Source organism: Gymnoscopelus braueri (assembly GCF_963280865.1).
Source record: "Gymnoscopelus braueri genome assembly, chromosome: 17".
Taxonomy (NCBI): domain Eukaryota; kingdom Metazoa; phylum Chordata; class Actinopteri; order Myctophiformes; family Myctophidae; genus Gymnoscopelus; species Gymnoscopelus braueri.
The window spans coordinates 39,002,206-39,018,761 of record NC_137617.1 but is presented as its reverse complement, the minus strand read 5'-3'; the positions used below and the strand labels follow the sequence as shown (position 1 = coordinate 39,018,761).

Genomic DNA, 16,556 nt, shown 5'->3' with positions numbered 1-16,556 from the left:
ATTTGAGTTAAAAATGTTCGCTTTAACAATTAAAAAAATATATAGCAGATCTACAAGCTTGTAGCAGCCTCAGGTCTTAAAGGGTTAATGCCAGGGACGTTCCATAAAACAGGAGAAAACAGCTGCGTTGAAGCGTTCAGTGCATGGGGCAGGATGAATGGCCGTGTCACCTTGGCTACAGGATACGGGGAGCGGGAGAACAACCCATCAAACGCTTTGGACGGCGACAAATGGGACGCGCTGCCTGGAGCTAATCTGTCAGGTAGCCCCGCCGGAGAGAGAGAGGACGGGCGACATCCAGGCACTCTGGAGTATACGAAGACCATGCCGAGGATGAGTCGCTGCGGCGCTGACAGGCTTTGTTTAGTTTTTAAAGTTTCTTTACCACAGAGTTAACCCATTAAGACCGGGAACGCATCTGTGTCATTTTTTAGATTTCTTTGGCTATTCAAAAATCTACAAGCTCATAGCGCGGCACTTGTAGATCAGATTTTTTGGGGGGGAAATCGTGAAAATGTGTACAAATCTTTGAATATATATTTTTGAAGCAAACATTTTTAACTCAAATCTTTGCTTCTGGGGATTCTAAATGTCTTCTAAATCCTAACATATATATAAAAAAAAAAATATATATATATATATATATATATATATATATATATATGTTGCTATAATATCAGAGGTCCTCAATCTTTTTTCATGTAGAGGACCCCCAAAATGATATGTATTTGGCCGCGGACATCCATCTCAAAATATGTTGTTCCAGGGACCCCCAGAAGTACAGATCGGAGTTAAAAATGTTGCACTCGGTGCCGTGCTATGAGCTTGTAGATCTGCAATGTTTTAATAGCCAAAGAAATCAAAATAATTACATAGATGCGTTCCCGGTCTTAATGGGTTAAAACAACGATTTAACTTGGGCGAGTGGCAGAATGCACTGAGTGGCACGTGGAATTAATCTCTCTCTCTGTCACAAACAAAAGGATGGGCCAGAGGACAGAAAAAGCTGAAATGGGGACAACAGAGCCACGGGAGATGACATGTTGGTCTACCACGTCTGCAACTGTGCGGCAAAATGCTAATAACACAAACAAACTAACAGTACACTTGAACTTCTACAGAAAAAAGAAAGAAAAAAAAAACATTAGCCAAAGTACAAAGCACAATCCAAGGTTGCAGTGCATGAAGCTGCAGGAATGCCGTTCACACAAACTGCTGTTTACTCAGTGGCTGCACGGCTATGGTGTTAAAGCATCATAATATTATGTCACCCATTTTCAACCTTATCTTCATGTTATTTGGTCCTCACTAATGCCCATTTATAAGATGGCATGATGGAAAAAAGTACAGAGCCAACTCAGGTCCAGTTTACTGTGGAAACACACCAGACTTTTTTCGCACACACGCGCATATACGCACACACACACACACGCACTTTTAGATCCAGTCCTATTTTAAAGCCTGCGTATGCGGGACTCGCGTATCCGCGAGCCTGGTGTAGCCGCTATCAATGATATCAATTGGATCTAAACCAACGCACTCTATGCGCCACGCATACGCACGCTTTGAAAAGTCTGGTGTAGATCGGCCGTTACTAAGGTAAACTACTAAGGTCTGTGTGTGTGCGTGTGTGTGTGTGTGTGTGTGTGTGTGTGTGTGTGTGTGTGTCCATCCGTGTGTCCGTGTGTGTGTGTGTCTCCGTGTGTGTGTGTGTGTGAATGTGTGTGTGTGTGTGTCCGTGTGTGTGTCCGTGTGTGTGTGTGTCTGTCCGTGTGTCTGTGTGTCTGTGTGTGTGTCCGTCCGTGTGTCCGTGTGTGTCCATGTGCCGGTGTGTGTGTGTGTCCGTGTGTGTGTGTGTGTCCGTGTGTGTGTCCGTGTGTCCGTGTATGTCCGTGTGTGTCCGTGTGTCTGTGTGTAGGTCCGTGTGTCCGTGTGTGTGTTTGTCCGTCCGTGTGTCCGTGTGTGTGTTTGTCCGTCCGTCCGTCCGTCCGTGTGTGTGTGTGCGTGTCCATGTGTGTGCGTGTCCATGTGTGTGCGTGTCCATGTGTGCGCGCACACACATCTGCAAGTTCCTAAGTTTTGCCCATGTGTGGTCCTGAGTGGCCTGTGTTAGGCCACCCAGGCTATTTTCATTTCGTGACACGCATTAACACCGAGGCTCCAGTTCTACCGCAGAACGGATGTGATTTCCACACCTCCGGGGGCACGGGGTGGGGTGGTGGGTGGGGGGCAGAGCCGCCAGCCCGCCGCCGTCGTCTGCATTCTGACCCAGGTGGCGGCCCTGACGATGTTTACAGGAGGATTGTGTGAATTTCCAATAGGTATCGGCCGTGTAGCAATCATGAGCTGGGCTGATGACAGCAGGCGCGCGGCGAGCAAGAAAGGAACGGAACGAGCAGGCAATAGCAATCTCTAGCCAAATAATATGCCTGCTGGTTATGATGTTTGGAATGGACCCGGGACGAGAGAGGAGGGGAGGGGAGGGGAGGGGAGGTATTCAAAAGGGCTTTCACAGCCAAATAAGGGTGGGTGGGTGGGTGAGTGTGTGGGCCGCCATGCAGCCGTGTACCTGCTGCAAAATCAGTGGTTTTCAACATACGGGCCGGGGGCCTCGCCCAAATGATCGGCAAAACACTGAGATTTTAATGATAAAATATATGTACATGAACGAGTAGTTCTCACACTTTCAATATTTTTCTAAAAAAACTATATTAAAAAATAGCAGTTGAGCGCAAAGTTGAGCCCGGCCCTTATACTGTATATTGGTTATTCATTCAACAATTATACCTTTTTTTCCCCCAACTAGCAGTTGGGCTCATTCTGTTTGACCGTCGCCACAGTTATTTTGATTTTACACAATAAACAGTCGTGCACACACACACGCTTCATTCTAATGTGGGATTGCACAATGCCTTTGATGTGTCGAGGTGAGCTGCAGTGTGACAGCTGTCGCAATATTTACGTTTACTTCTGTTGGATTGGTTCAACATACAGTATATGCATCATATCAAGTGTGGCTGGCCGCCACATCATCTAATTAGTATCAAAACAAGCAGCACATTAAACCATCAAGACCGGGAACGCATCTGTGTCATTTTAGATTTCTTTGGCTATTCAAAAATAGCAGATATATAAGCTCATAGCTTCGCACTCGGTGCCGCACTATGAGCTTGTAGATCTGCACTTTTTTTTATTGTGAAAATTCGTGCAAATCTTTTAATATATATATATCTTTTAAGCGAACCTTTGTAACTCAAATCTTTGCTTTTGGGGGTCCCTGGAACAAAATATTTTCAGATGGGGGTCGGCGGCCAAATACATATCATTTTGGTTGGTTCTTGACATGAAAACAATTTGAGCACCTCTGATATTTAGCGATATTTATTCATAAAACCTGTTAGGATTTAGAAGACATTTCGTAGATGCGTTCCCAGGATGGAATGGGTTAATTGTGTGTCAGTTCCCTCAAATCCCTCTCTCTCAAACAAGGAAAGTCTTGCAAATGCCTTTTCCAAATGCCGTCTTATACTTTGTCTGACATTGACACGAAACAAATCTAAAAAGGCGGTCAGTAGCTTTTCACCACAGCCCTACATTACATTGCACAGCACTTTCCATCTCTTTTCGTGCTTGGGATAGAGAACACAGTCAGGCAAGGCGATGAGGCATTAACCCATTAACACCTTTACCGCCGGGCCCGTAGTTCTACGGGCCGTTAAATCCAACGGTTAAGCGCCGAGCCCGTAGTCCTACGGGCTGCGGTCTTTTCGCGCATGCGCGGTCCGGGTGCACTTTCGGAATTTTTTTGATCCACTTCCGTTTCCGGTTTGATGACAGGAAATAGAATTATTTGGGATCCGGTTTCGACGATCACGCCCGCTCCCATTCTACAGACGAAACTGAAACTCAATTCTCTTCCTGTAGTTTTTTCTCCTCGCATTTCACTGTTTAACGTAATCCGCTCTAACTACAGTCATGGAAGTCCGTTTGACATGCGGTCTTCACTGGGAGATACAGGGAGATCTCGCGGATGTAAACAGACCGTTCACGGCTCAATCTTAAGGATTTTAACAAGATCTATGGCGACATGAAAAAAACAAAAAAACAACAAAAACACCTTGGCACTGGTGAGTACATTATGAGATTAACCTCTGGCGGTGGATGTGTTAAGACCGGGAAATAATCTGTGTAATTTTTTTGATTTCTTTGGGCTATTCAAAAATAGCAGATCTTATGAGCTTGTAGATCAGCTATTTTTTGAAGAATCGTGAAAATGTGTGCAAATCTTTGAATATATATCTTAAAGCAAACATTTGTAACTCAAATCTTTGCTTCTGGGGGGATTCTACAAATGTCTTCTAAATCCTAACAGTTTTTTGAAAATAAAACGTATGTTTCTATATCAGTGGTTTTCAAACCTTTTCATCTCAAGGACCCCCAAAATTATATGTATTTGGCCGGGGACCCCCCCATCTCAAAATGATTAAGTCCAGGGACCCCCATGAAGCAAAGATATGAGTTACAAATGTTCCCTTTAAAAAAAAAATATATATATATGCACAAACATTCAAGATTTTTCAAAAAAATAGCAGATCTACAAGCTCATAGCACGGCACTCGGTGCCGCGCTATGAGCTTGTAGATCAGCTTAGCTTAGCTTGTATATCTGCTATTTTTGAATAGCCAAATAAATGACACATTGCATTCCCCCGGTCTTAATGCGTTAATAAAACACAAGACCACAACAGCTCAGCAAGCAATAAAGTGAAGAGGCGCTGAGACTAAGTTTGGAGATTAGGAGGCAGTGTGTACTACCCGCGCATCTATAATTCATGGTATTGTTTGCGGCTGTGCTGGCTGTTTTCTCTCTGATTGCCGTTGCCGTTGCCGACGAGGCCTTGTGCCGATATTTGCATGGAGAACGTCCTCACCCACTTCTGATTGCCCCGTTCGTTCCTTAGCAACAACAGTGGAAGGGAGATCAAAGCGGGTAGCTGTACCCTCTCTGTGTGTGCACGCACACGACTTTGTACATGCGTGTGTGTGGTGTGATGTGTGTGTGTGTGTGTGGGGTGTGTGTGTGTGTGTGTGTGTGTGTGTGTGTGTGTGTGTGTGTGTGCAGTGGTGGAAAGTAACTAAGTGCATTTACCCAAGTACCGTACTTCAGTACAACTTTGAGGTACTTGTACTTTACTTGAGTATTTCCATGTTTCGATACTTCATACTTATCTAATCAATAAAAAAAGTGTACTTCTACTTTTGGTACTTTAAGTACATTTTGCTACTAATACTTAGTACTTTTACTCAAGTAAACATTTGAACACAGGACTTTTAATTGAAACAGAATATCTGAGCGCATCTTCCACCACTGTGTGTGTGTGTGTGTGTGTGTGTGTGTGTGTGTGTGTGTGTGTGTGTGTGTGTGTGTGTGTGTGTGTGTGTGTGTGTGTGTGTGTGTGTGTGTGTGTGCGCGTGTGCGTGTGTGTAAGGAGGGAAGTCCAGTCCGGCGGTGGGTTGGGGGTACTTACTTATTTTGCATCATGTTCATTATGACCCAGTCTGTAGGGTAGACATTTTTCCCGATGAGATCTTTAAACATGATAAATGTTTCCATTAGGAAATCCTGAGAAAAAGAAAAAAGAGAACGAGAGCAGAGAGAGAGAGAGAGAGAGAGAGAGAGAGAGAGAGAGAGAGAGAGAGAGAGAGATAGAGAGAGAGAGAGAGAGAGAGGGGGAGAGAGAGGGGGGGGAGAGAGAGAGAGAGAGAGGGGGTGAGCATTCAAAATGAAAACTGTTATTCTTCCCCGCCGCCAGATAAGAGCAATCTGAAATGAACTGTGAGGGGTTTGTGGCTTGCAGGCAGAAACAGCTTTTAGATTAGTTTTTAACCCATTAAGACCTGGGGCCATAAATGCCTTCTAAATCAGTTAAGTTCTCACAATTTCAAGGTATTTTTTTTAATAAAAAAATAGAAGATGTACAAAGTACAAAATATATATAATTTCAGGTCAAGGACCCCCAGAATGTATTAAATTTGGCCGTGGTACCCGATCTGAAAATATTTTCTTCCCGGGTACCCCCGGAAGCAAAGATTTGAGTTTAAAAGAATTGCGTTAAAAAAATTGTATATTCAAAGATATGCACACATTTTAACGATAAAAAAGAAAAAAAGCAGATCTACAAGCTCATAGCGCGGCACTCGGTGCCGCGCTATGAGCTTGTAGATCTGCTATTTTTTTGAATAGCCAACCCTAAAAAAGAAATCTAAAACGACACAGATAGCTTTTTCCCGGTTTTAATGGGTTATGGTCAAGGTGACTCCAGGTACATTTCCCCCCCCCTCCCCGTGCCTTTTGTAATCCAACGCTCAATGCTCCCCCATGGTATAGCTCCGCCGTGAGATTACAAGCCGGCTTAGTGCTACGCAGGGAAACAAAATGTATGCGATATGCCTTAGATATCGCTATGCGGGGACGTAACTTCCCATATGCGTGTCTTCCTATCCCCCCCCGTCATTACCTGTAATAACACGGTTTTGGTTCTCAAAGAAGTGGGGTCCCGGCGGGGGAGGGGAGGGGGGGTCCTTGAGGGGGTTCCCCAGCAATGCGAGTTAATACAGTATGCCTACAAAATCAGTTTAACCACTTTAAAACCCATTAAAACCGGGAAAGCATCTGTGTCATTTTAGATTTTAGCTATATATATAGAGCAACATAAGTTTTTCAGAAAACTCTTAGGATTCAGAACATTGGTTTAGAACAGTGGTTCTCAAAAATAGCAAATTGAACCAAATGGACCCCATTTGGTTCAATTTGTACACTCTCAGAGTTACAGACCTGCAAGCGGACCCTTTGGAAACCCCCCAAGGAACCCTGAGAGTCCCTGGACCCCACTTTGAGAACCAGTGTCCTAGATTTCTCTTTAATTACAGACCGTTATCGGACCGGTACTCACTATCGACCGCTACGCAAGTTATGGGTATCGGAAAAAATGGTATCGGTACATCTGTAGTTTATGGTTGTGTGGTTATAATGGTAAACAAAGAAGAAGAAAAAAACATCATATAACTTTCAGTGGTTCTGGAAAGTTTTTGTTTGTGGAAGGTTCTGTGTTATCCTTCTTGGCCGGATAGAACATTGGTTCTGAAAGTGGGGTCCGGGACCCCCAGGGGTCCTTGAGGGAGTTCCAGGGGGTCCCCAGCTAAATGATAGATAGTTAGGAACCAAATGGACCCTAATGGGTCTGTAACACTGAGAGTGTACAAATGGAACCAAATGGACCCGTTAGGTTCCATTTGTACACTCTCAGAGTTAAATTAACATTTATTTTACGATATAAATGGGGGTCCCAGAGATATAAATGGCATTAAATAGGGGTCCGTATCCTAATGCATATCAAACTGAGGGTCCTTGAAATTTAAATGGTTGAGAATCACTGCTAGAGCCGTAAAAAAATCTTCTCTTATTGGGGTCCCTGGCATATCTTTTCAAATGGGGGTCCGCCGGCTAATAAGTGTCAACTTGGGGGTCCTTGACATGAAAACGTTTGAGAACCAATGGAATAGAGCCGTGTGAGAGGTGACCAGTGAGCTAACAGGCAGCGCAAGGCAGTATAAGTTCAAAACCACTGAACAAAAAGTTATTTTTTTCCCCCCTAGCTGTGGCCTGGCTATTATTGCAGCCACAGCCTGCACTGCGATCTGCACCGGTGGAATGACCTTCCCACTTCAGTCAGGAAGATTGCAGAGTCACTCGCTATTTTACAGCGCAGACTGAACAATCGCATAATGTTCAACAAACACCTCACGTATGTAATAGCCTTTCATTCATGCCCTCTTCCACCTGCTCTGGTCTCACTCCCCTGTCTCACTCCTTTTTTTTACCTACACTTTAAATTCAAGAAGGGTTTACGGTACTTCAGTTGTCAGCTTGTAGATCTGCAATTTTTTGGCAAATCAATTTGTGTAGAGTGAAATGAGAGTGTACCGAATGCACTCTTTACAGGTCCGCTTTATCAAGCATAGAGAGTTTAAAGGGATATTTCACCCCATAAATTACTTATTTTCTATCAATGACACCCCATGAAGCCTTGAATTCATGATTCAGATGTTTTGTTTTTTGTCGCTTCCCTGAGCCGATAATTTGATGACCAGAGTCTCCAGTAGGAAATCTCCATGAATTCAAGGCTCCATGGGGTGAGTAATCAATAGAATAAAAGTGATTTTGGGGGTGAACTATACCTTTAAGTGGTACTGAGTTTGCAGCTCAACAAAAGCTAATTCATCCTATAGTGTATGACGATACATTTTTATCTCAACGATACGATTATTGTCAGTATTTTTTAGGCATGTAATGACTCACTGAACTCACGATACGATTCGAATCACGGTACTAGGTTCACAATACGATTTTTCTAATTTGTTTAAACACAAAAATATTTTCCAGAACAAAATAATGACTGAATTTTTTTTTTTAAATGTATTTCTCATACAAAAATGCAGTATTTTCTTCGCTTTTTTTCTTTTTTACAATACTGTGTTTTTGCTTATCCTCTTTTCAATACAGTATAGCAAATAAATGAATTTTTTTTTTTTTTTTTTTATCAATTCTCTTACAAAGATGCTGTATTTTCTTCTGTTTTTGGTTATTATCTCTATTGTGCCCTCTGCTGTTTGCATCGCTTTTTCTTTTTTTTTTGCGATTATCGTCCCATCCCTATTACCGGGGCGGGGCTGGGAAGTGAACCGGACGTGACCTTCTGATCATACCAGATGGCCTCTCTGACCCACTAAGCCACAGCCAAATATGAGTGCGATCCTAATACCTGACATGATGAAAATGTGGCCTACATACACTGCTGCCATGGAACCGTTTGACTTTCCCCCTCAGTGACAGACAGGGCTGTTTGGTGGAGAAAAAAAAACTGCAAGACCAAGGGAAAGTTCTCTGGGCTCCAGCCAGCTCAGAAAAAAAGAGAAAAAATCTCTCTTCTTCGGCCCATGCCAACTTTCAGCGACAATAAATCTGTGAAAAAGGCTGGTCTTCATCACAGTGATTGCCTGCCCTACTAAGGCAACCAGGCATGCTCCCAGAGACAGGCCCCGTATATATACTGCTTAACCCATTCTGACCGGGAAAGTCATTATTTTTTTGGCTATTTAAAAAATAGCAGATCTACAAGCTCATAGCAAGCTTGTAGATCAGCATTTTTTTTTTTTTCGTAAACAATGATGCAAATCTTTGAATATATACTTTTTTTCAAGCGAACATCTTTAACCCAATTTTGAGATGGGGGTCCGCGGATAAAAATACATTTTGGGGGTCCTTGACGTGAAAAAGTTTGAGAACCAATGATATAGAAACATACGTTGCATACGTGCTATAATATTATTATAGCAACATAAGTTTTTCAGAAAACTGTTAGGATTTAGAAGATATTTGTAAAATACCCCCAGAAGCAAAAATTGGAGTTCCAAATGTTCACTTAAAAAAAGTATATATATATATATATATATATATATATATATATATATATATATATATATATATATATATTATTATTATTATTATTTTAAATATTTGCACAAATGTTAATTTCTTTTTCAAAACATAGCTGATCTACAAGCTTGTAGCACGGCACTCGGTGCCGCGCCATGAGCTTGTATATCTGCTATTTTTAAATAGCCAAATAAATCTAAAAATGACACAGATTCTTTCCCGGTCTAAATGGGTTAATAAGATGGCATGGGGCTAAGGAACATCCGTATATATATATACTGCTCTAATAAGATGGCATGCTGGGCTGAGGAACATATCTCTCTCTCAAACTTTAGTCCTTCTCCCTGAAAACTCTTGAAATGCTGCTGCTTTCAGACCAGATAAGGCACTGGGTTCCCAAACGCTGGGTCGGGACCTTTTTATGGGTCACTAGTAAATTTCCCTTTATTTTTGGTTTCCTACATTTTGTTTTCAATTATTATTATTTGAAAAAATAATTCAGAAATAATTCCCAAACAAAACTTTCATGGAAATAATAATAATAATTCTTAACTTTTTCTACAGTTGCATGAATTGCAATAATAATAATAAAAATGTATTGTTGTCACAAAACTCCCCAAAGCACACCTGGTCTCTCAGCACAGCATTTGGGAAGCACTGCATGCAAATCACTGTAACCAGCAATCATACTCAAGTGCAGCCAACTAGGGCTATAACAGAGTCATTTAGCTGGGTTTAGACACAAACAGAGGGATTTCCCCACCAGTCCGGGGCGAGCAACATTTATGCTAATAACGCGTGAGCGGATCGTGGAGAAAGCCGGCACTGAGGGGCAGAATTATTCAGACTGAAATACAATAACATCAATCAGATAGTGTTGTATCCCTTCCCTCCCACACAACGTGTTGGCCGCAGGCAGTGGTGGAAAAAGTACTACAAGTACTAGATACTAAAAAGTATCAATACTGCAGTGGAGAAACATTCAAAAGTACAAAAGTATTGGCATCAAAAATATACAAAAGTAAAAGTACTCATTATGCAGAATAACATATTAGTTATCATATGTCTAAAATGTATAGAAAATCTTTTGAAAATAGCAGATCTACAAGCTAACAACCTGTCGCATCGCACCACGTTGTGAGCTTGCAGACCGGCTATTTTCAAATAGCCAAAGTTTAAATAAGGCTGAAGTGGTTAATGCATGTTTTGTAATAATAATCAGTTTTCAAATAATTGCAGTGGAGTAAAAAGTACAATATATGTCTCTGAGATGTAGTGGAGTAGAAGTAAAAGTAGAGAAAATTGGAAATACTCCAGTAAAGTACCTCAACATTTTGACATTACTTGAGTACATGTACTTAGTTACTTTTCACCACTGGCCACAGAGGTAATCTGGTCTGCTTTCCCTTTATGAGGACGCACCATCAACAGCACATAGGAAATTACCCTGTTCTCTCCAACAGAAACTCAATATCAAGCTACGATATATGGTCCAATACATGGATATCACCCCCGGTTGTTCCGACAGAGAACATGACAATTATGGATCAACCCAATTAAGATTCAATTTACACGCAAATGACAAAATGTTATTGCTATCACTCGCGCTGGACGGTATAATGGGGGGTTGGGTGAACTCTACTCACCACCACGTCGGTCCTCATCTTGCCGAAGGTGCCGATCAGATGGCCGTAATGGTAGTCCTCCATCTGCCTCAGGGTTGCAGTCATGCTGGCCACGAAGCTGCCCTGCAGAGACAAAAGAAACAATGGCATATGGGAATTAGTTCAATTTACACACAATCAACACATCAGGCTCAACATGTTGGCACCCATTAAAACCTGCGATACAATTCTACAAATGTGAAAATAGCCGATGACCCCCAGAGACGATCCTCAAACCTCTCCCAGAGAGCTTACCATGTACTAGCCAGGGTATCTGGCCTTAGAACCCAGATACTCTGGCGACTACAGAGCCCCTTCCCACTGGTTCTCTTTCACCCTCTAGTACTACTTCACCTTGTGAACCACTTGGGTTGAACATTGTCCTGCTTGGACACCATTGCAGCGGGTCTTGGCTCAGGTTTAGATAACCAGTCGAGCCTTCTGGTCTTTTTTACACCTACATTCCAAGTGCTTGCCAGGGTGGTTCAAATATGATTATTTTGGGGGGGTCCCTAGTTCAAATATGATTATTTTTGGGGGGTCCCCAGTTCAAATATGATTATTTTTGGGGGGTCACCAGTTCAAATATGATTATTTTTGGGGGGTCCCCAGTTCAAATATGATTATTTTTGGGGGGTCACCAGTTCAAATATGATTATTTTTGGGGGGTCACCAGTTCAAATATGATTATTTTTGGGGGGTCCCCAGTTCAAATATGATTATTTTGCGGGGGTCGAGGCCTGAAAAGTTTGGGAACCCTTGATTTAGACGGATGGTGAACATGGCAGACTGATTAGAGATCAGAAGACGGGGTATACTATAAGCGAGGGAAAGCGAGCCTGTCTGGCTGTCACTCCCGGGGGGTTATATGGAATCAGCGGAGACTATACCGGTGCCTAAGTGACTGATGCCATTAACCTAATGCTCCCCCCCACCCACCCGTCAGCTCGTCTGCGCTGATTACAACGTGTGCCAGCAGGTCCCTCGTCCGCTGCCTTCAATTTGCAGCTTCTCTATATCTAGGACCCTGGCGAGCTGTGGGCGCCCTGCACCGAGCAGATAAGACGCGGCGAAACTGGATTGGCGGGTCGAGTATGGGGGGGGAGAGGTGGGTGGTGTGTTGTGTGGCCCCCACTGGTTCTCAACATCGGGTTCCAAGGACCACCGGGGATCCGAATTAATTAAACTCTGGGAGTGTACAAGTGGAATAAATTAACAGACATTAAAGGAGCATTTCACCCCTGGAAGAAACTGCAATCACTCAATGGTAATAGTATTTGTAGTAGATAACAGTAGCACAATTTAAAATTTGCACCCTATGGCCAGAAAAATAATGAAATCTGTGTGTTTGACTAGGGTTTGACTGGACTGCTGCATTACTACAATGACCATAATGCTTTGGTGCCTTGTGGCAGGGAAGGTTCCATGTGGGTGTGATCTCCAACAATAACATCCAAACAGCATGCCAGTGTCGCCATGTCTGCTTATTATAAGCGGCTTCTTTCTAAAATGTAGTTGATATTTGGGCTTGTTTCCAAATGTTTTGATTGCTGTTTAAACCAGTGGTTCTCAAACATGTTCATGTATTTTTCCACAGACCCCCATCTGAAATTATAATTTGTGGCAGGGAGCCCCTAACAAATATGTGTCAAAAATATTCCACATTTTGAAAAGCAAATAAAAATATTTTGCAAAAAAAAAAAAAAATCCACATTTTGGACTTTTTCCCCCTCAAGATTTTTTTGTAAATAGCAGATCTACAAGCTCACAATGGGTTGCGAAGCGTTGTGAGCTTGTAGATCAGCAATTTTCAAATATATAATATCCCATGTCTAGGTAAAGTGCTCTTGGCATAGTTATTTTTCTTTTGGGCTTGTTTTCATAGACCTGGCTGCTTATTTCTCTCACAATATCTGGCAACACTGGCTGTCCTCGCAAACGTTCATCTAGTTACATATATGTCCAAGGATTCGTTAGTGATGTCATATCACTGGGACATCCTTAGTATCTTCATGCAGTTTCACTTCCGTGTCGCATAGTATTGACATCACTGTCACATCCTTGGTATTATGATCCTAGCCTTTCGTGACGGTGTTTGTTTACCAGCGCTGCTACTCCACGCTGTATTTTTTTTTCAAGCTTGCGCTTATGAAACACTACACAGGATTATTATTTCATGTCAACATTCAAGTACAACTATCAGAAGATAACTCAGGTAAAGTAATGCCTCACTCTGCAAGGGCCGCTGGCCGCAGCTAATGGGAGTGGCCGAGTGGGGAAAGAAGGTTGAACAAAGTGTTACGGACACCCCATTGGGGCTGTCTTTTGAGATGGTCTGACTGAGACACGCCGAGACATGTAGTGCGGAAAGGAATGAGACCAATCTCTCATGATGCAAATAACGTCACGACGTTTGCGAAGATTACTAGATATCTAAAAACACAGATTATTCACAAAAAAAACCCAGGATCTTGTTTCTTGACTCCTAAACTTCATTAAAAGACCGAAAACTTCTTCCAGGGGTGAAATGGCCCTTTAAGAGATTGGGGGTCCAGTATAATTTAGTGCAGTTGATTCTCAAACTTTTGCATTTCAAGGACCCCCAGTTTGAGAGGCATTTTAGGCCAAGAACCCCCATTTGATACCTTTAGTTTTTTTGTTTTATCTCTGGGACAGTAACATCCTCAGTGTTCATTTTAACTCTCTCACTCTCAGAGTTACAGACCCAAAGGTGCATTTTTTCGACCCTTGGTGGTTCCCGGACTCGATGTTGAGGCATGTGGCCAGAAATGCCAGGACTGTGCGTGTGCGTATGCGTGTGTGTGTGTGTGTGCGTGAACGCGTGTGTGGCCTGCGTGCTTGCTCGAAAAAGTGAGACACAAACCATTGAGGGTGTTGATAATGCTCCAGTCTGTCAAGACACTTATGAGAGAAAAAAAACACAACAAAGAGATTGAGTGCCTAGATAAAAAACATGTACCGTCTTGTTGTAGCAATCATAAAGTCACAACAATCCAAGTGTCTCCCTCTAGCATCGCTATTTGATTCTGCGCACGCAATTTCACCCTCACGCTGCTCATCACGCGCAGCGCATAAAGAGATGAGGTTCACGGTATCACGGCGTGGGAGCACAGACAAATTATCGGCTCCGGTCTGATAAGTGTGCACATGCTGTCTGTCTTCATCCCTAGAACCAGTGGTGGAGAACAATCACAATGTAAAAAATACTCTGTTACAAGTAAAAGTTCGATATTCAAAATTGACTTGATTAAAAGTATAAAATATTGGCATCAATAGGTACTTAAAGTACCAAACGTAAAAGTACTCATTATGCAACTTTTCAAAATGTATAGGAATCTTTTGAAAATAGCAGATCTACAAGCTCACAACGCGTCACGATGCGAAGAATGGGGTGAGGGATGGGGTATGGGAGGTGGGGTTTGAAGGCGGTGTAGGGGGTGGAGGTGGTAGGGTGAGGCATGGGGGCTGAAGTGGTATGGCACTATGGGGGGGGGGGCTTTTAGGTAGGATGGGGGGGGGCACGGATGGCCTCCTTAATCCCTATAGCGTGTCTTTTCTAGGCATGTCATAATAGGCAAATATTCGGCAACGCGCACGTTGTGACCTTGTACGATGTGCTATTTTTGACCAAGATACTTGGTGTAGAGGGAAGGGAAAAAAAGAGGAGATCGCCAAGTATAGATCCCTGGGGGACACCAGTCAAAGAAGTATATGGGGTTTAAGTGGTTCTGTTTCACTGGAAGAACCTCTCCAGGTCCAAGGCACTCTCCCCCCCTCGGTGCTGCTGTTAGCTCTTAGTATGCACGGCCAGTAGCGCACAGTATAGCGGCGCCGCTACCGTTAGCTGAATGGAATATAAATATGGCGGATATCTCTTCAATCATGCACGACGCCGCGCGACACAATCACCGACGCAAAGCGGTAAATTATTCATGTTGCATGTCGCAACGCTTTATCTGCAAAACCTTAAGCGGCGGAGGGCTGACGCTCGCTTTCTACCACCTCCTCCTCCTCCTCCTCCTCCTCCTCCTCCCGCTGTATTGCTCAGCAGAAACGAGAATGAGGCTCGGGGGCGTAGCGTCCATTCCGTTTTCCATTCCAGTGCAGAGAACTATGTGGATTTGTTTTACCTGTCCTTGTGTTGCACAAACTTATTTTCTTTCTTTATTTCTTTACTTTAAAATTTTATCCCACAATTTTGCAACCCAATTTTTTTCAACCAGTGCCAATTGTCTAAGTAATACTAGGTGCTAAACTCCCTCTGCCAGCCTAGGGAGAGCCCAGAGCCGAGCTCATGCCTCCTTCAATGCATGAGAGCTAACAAGCCATCTGACCACCTGACAGGGGGGAGTTTTCCCGGTAGGACGTAGCGCGTGGAAGGAACACGTTATTCCAACCAGTTCCCTTCCCCTCCATCAGGCGCCCCGGCTGACCAGGGGGACGCAGTATAGAGACCAGGATTACTATATGTTTTTGGGAGGGTACCTACCCTATGGGACACGGGGAGAACATGCACGCATGAACTCCACACAGAAAGGCCCTTTCGCCAACCCCTTAAATGCACTTTAAAGGGATAGTTCACCCAATCGATTAGTCACCCCATGGAGACTTGAATTCATGGATATTTTTTAGTTTTTGTCGCATTCCTAAGCCAATAATTTGATGACCAGCGGACGACCAGTGGACCGGTAGGCAACGGCTCCGGTAGGAGACACAAAGGAGACTCTTTGTGTCTCCTACCGGAAAAAAAGTCATTTTGGGGGTGAACTATTCCATTAAGAGCACTGCAACTGCTGCAACGTTTTGGCGGAATGTTTCTGTACACACACCTCCTGCATGTGATGCTTAAGTTCTAAATATCATGTACTAGTACACACCTGCTGAAGTATGCGTATTGAAAATTGGAAATACTCAAGCAAAGTAAAACATACCTCAAAGTTGTACTTAAGCACAGTACTTGACTACAAGTACTTAGTTCCTTTCCACCACTGTACACACCTGCTATCTATGGATCTATCCATCTACAGTATATCTAGACATGTTTCTATCCAGATTTGTTCCCCCTTTCTCTCTTGCTCCTCTACCTCTATCTAGTATAATATCCTCTCTCCTGTCACGAAAACTACAAAATGACGGAGCGAGCACAAAAAAAACTGAAAGTCATTCCACCCACTTTCTTTACACCTGTAAACCTGTGTGATGTGACAATAAAGCTGATTCAGACTCTGAGAAGAAGAAGCCAGGCTTTCCTTTCATGTGTTGAGGAAAACGCGTGCGGCGGGGGTTACTGTGCTGCCCTGAGCGCCGCAGTGTAGTGCGTCTGCTGAAAGAGAACTGCATCCCAATTAGCACATTCAATCCGGGAACGCATCCGGT

General features: G+C 43.2%; 1 protein-coding gene across 2 annotated transcripts in view; it reads right to left on the bottom strand.

The window, feature by feature from the left end:
* The window catches only part of dock1 (dedicator of cytokinesis 1), a 455,553-nt gene that overhangs the window by 174,129 nt on the left and 264,868 nt on the right, over window positions 1-16,556 (bottom strand). For both annotated transcript variants that reach the window (XR_013934788.1, XM_080454394.1), the window contains exons 28-29: window positions 11,142-11,243; window positions 5,528-5,622 (exon numbers count right to left, since the gene is read on the bottom strand). Coding sequence is in view for 1 of the 2 variants with exons in the window: in XM_080454394.1 (XP_080310520.1) it covers window positions 5,528-5,622; window positions 11,142-11,243 (197 nt within the window). In the remaining variant the exon portion in view is untranslated. The remainder of the gene's footprint in view (window positions 1-5,527; window positions 5,623-11,141; window positions 11,244-16,556) is intronic.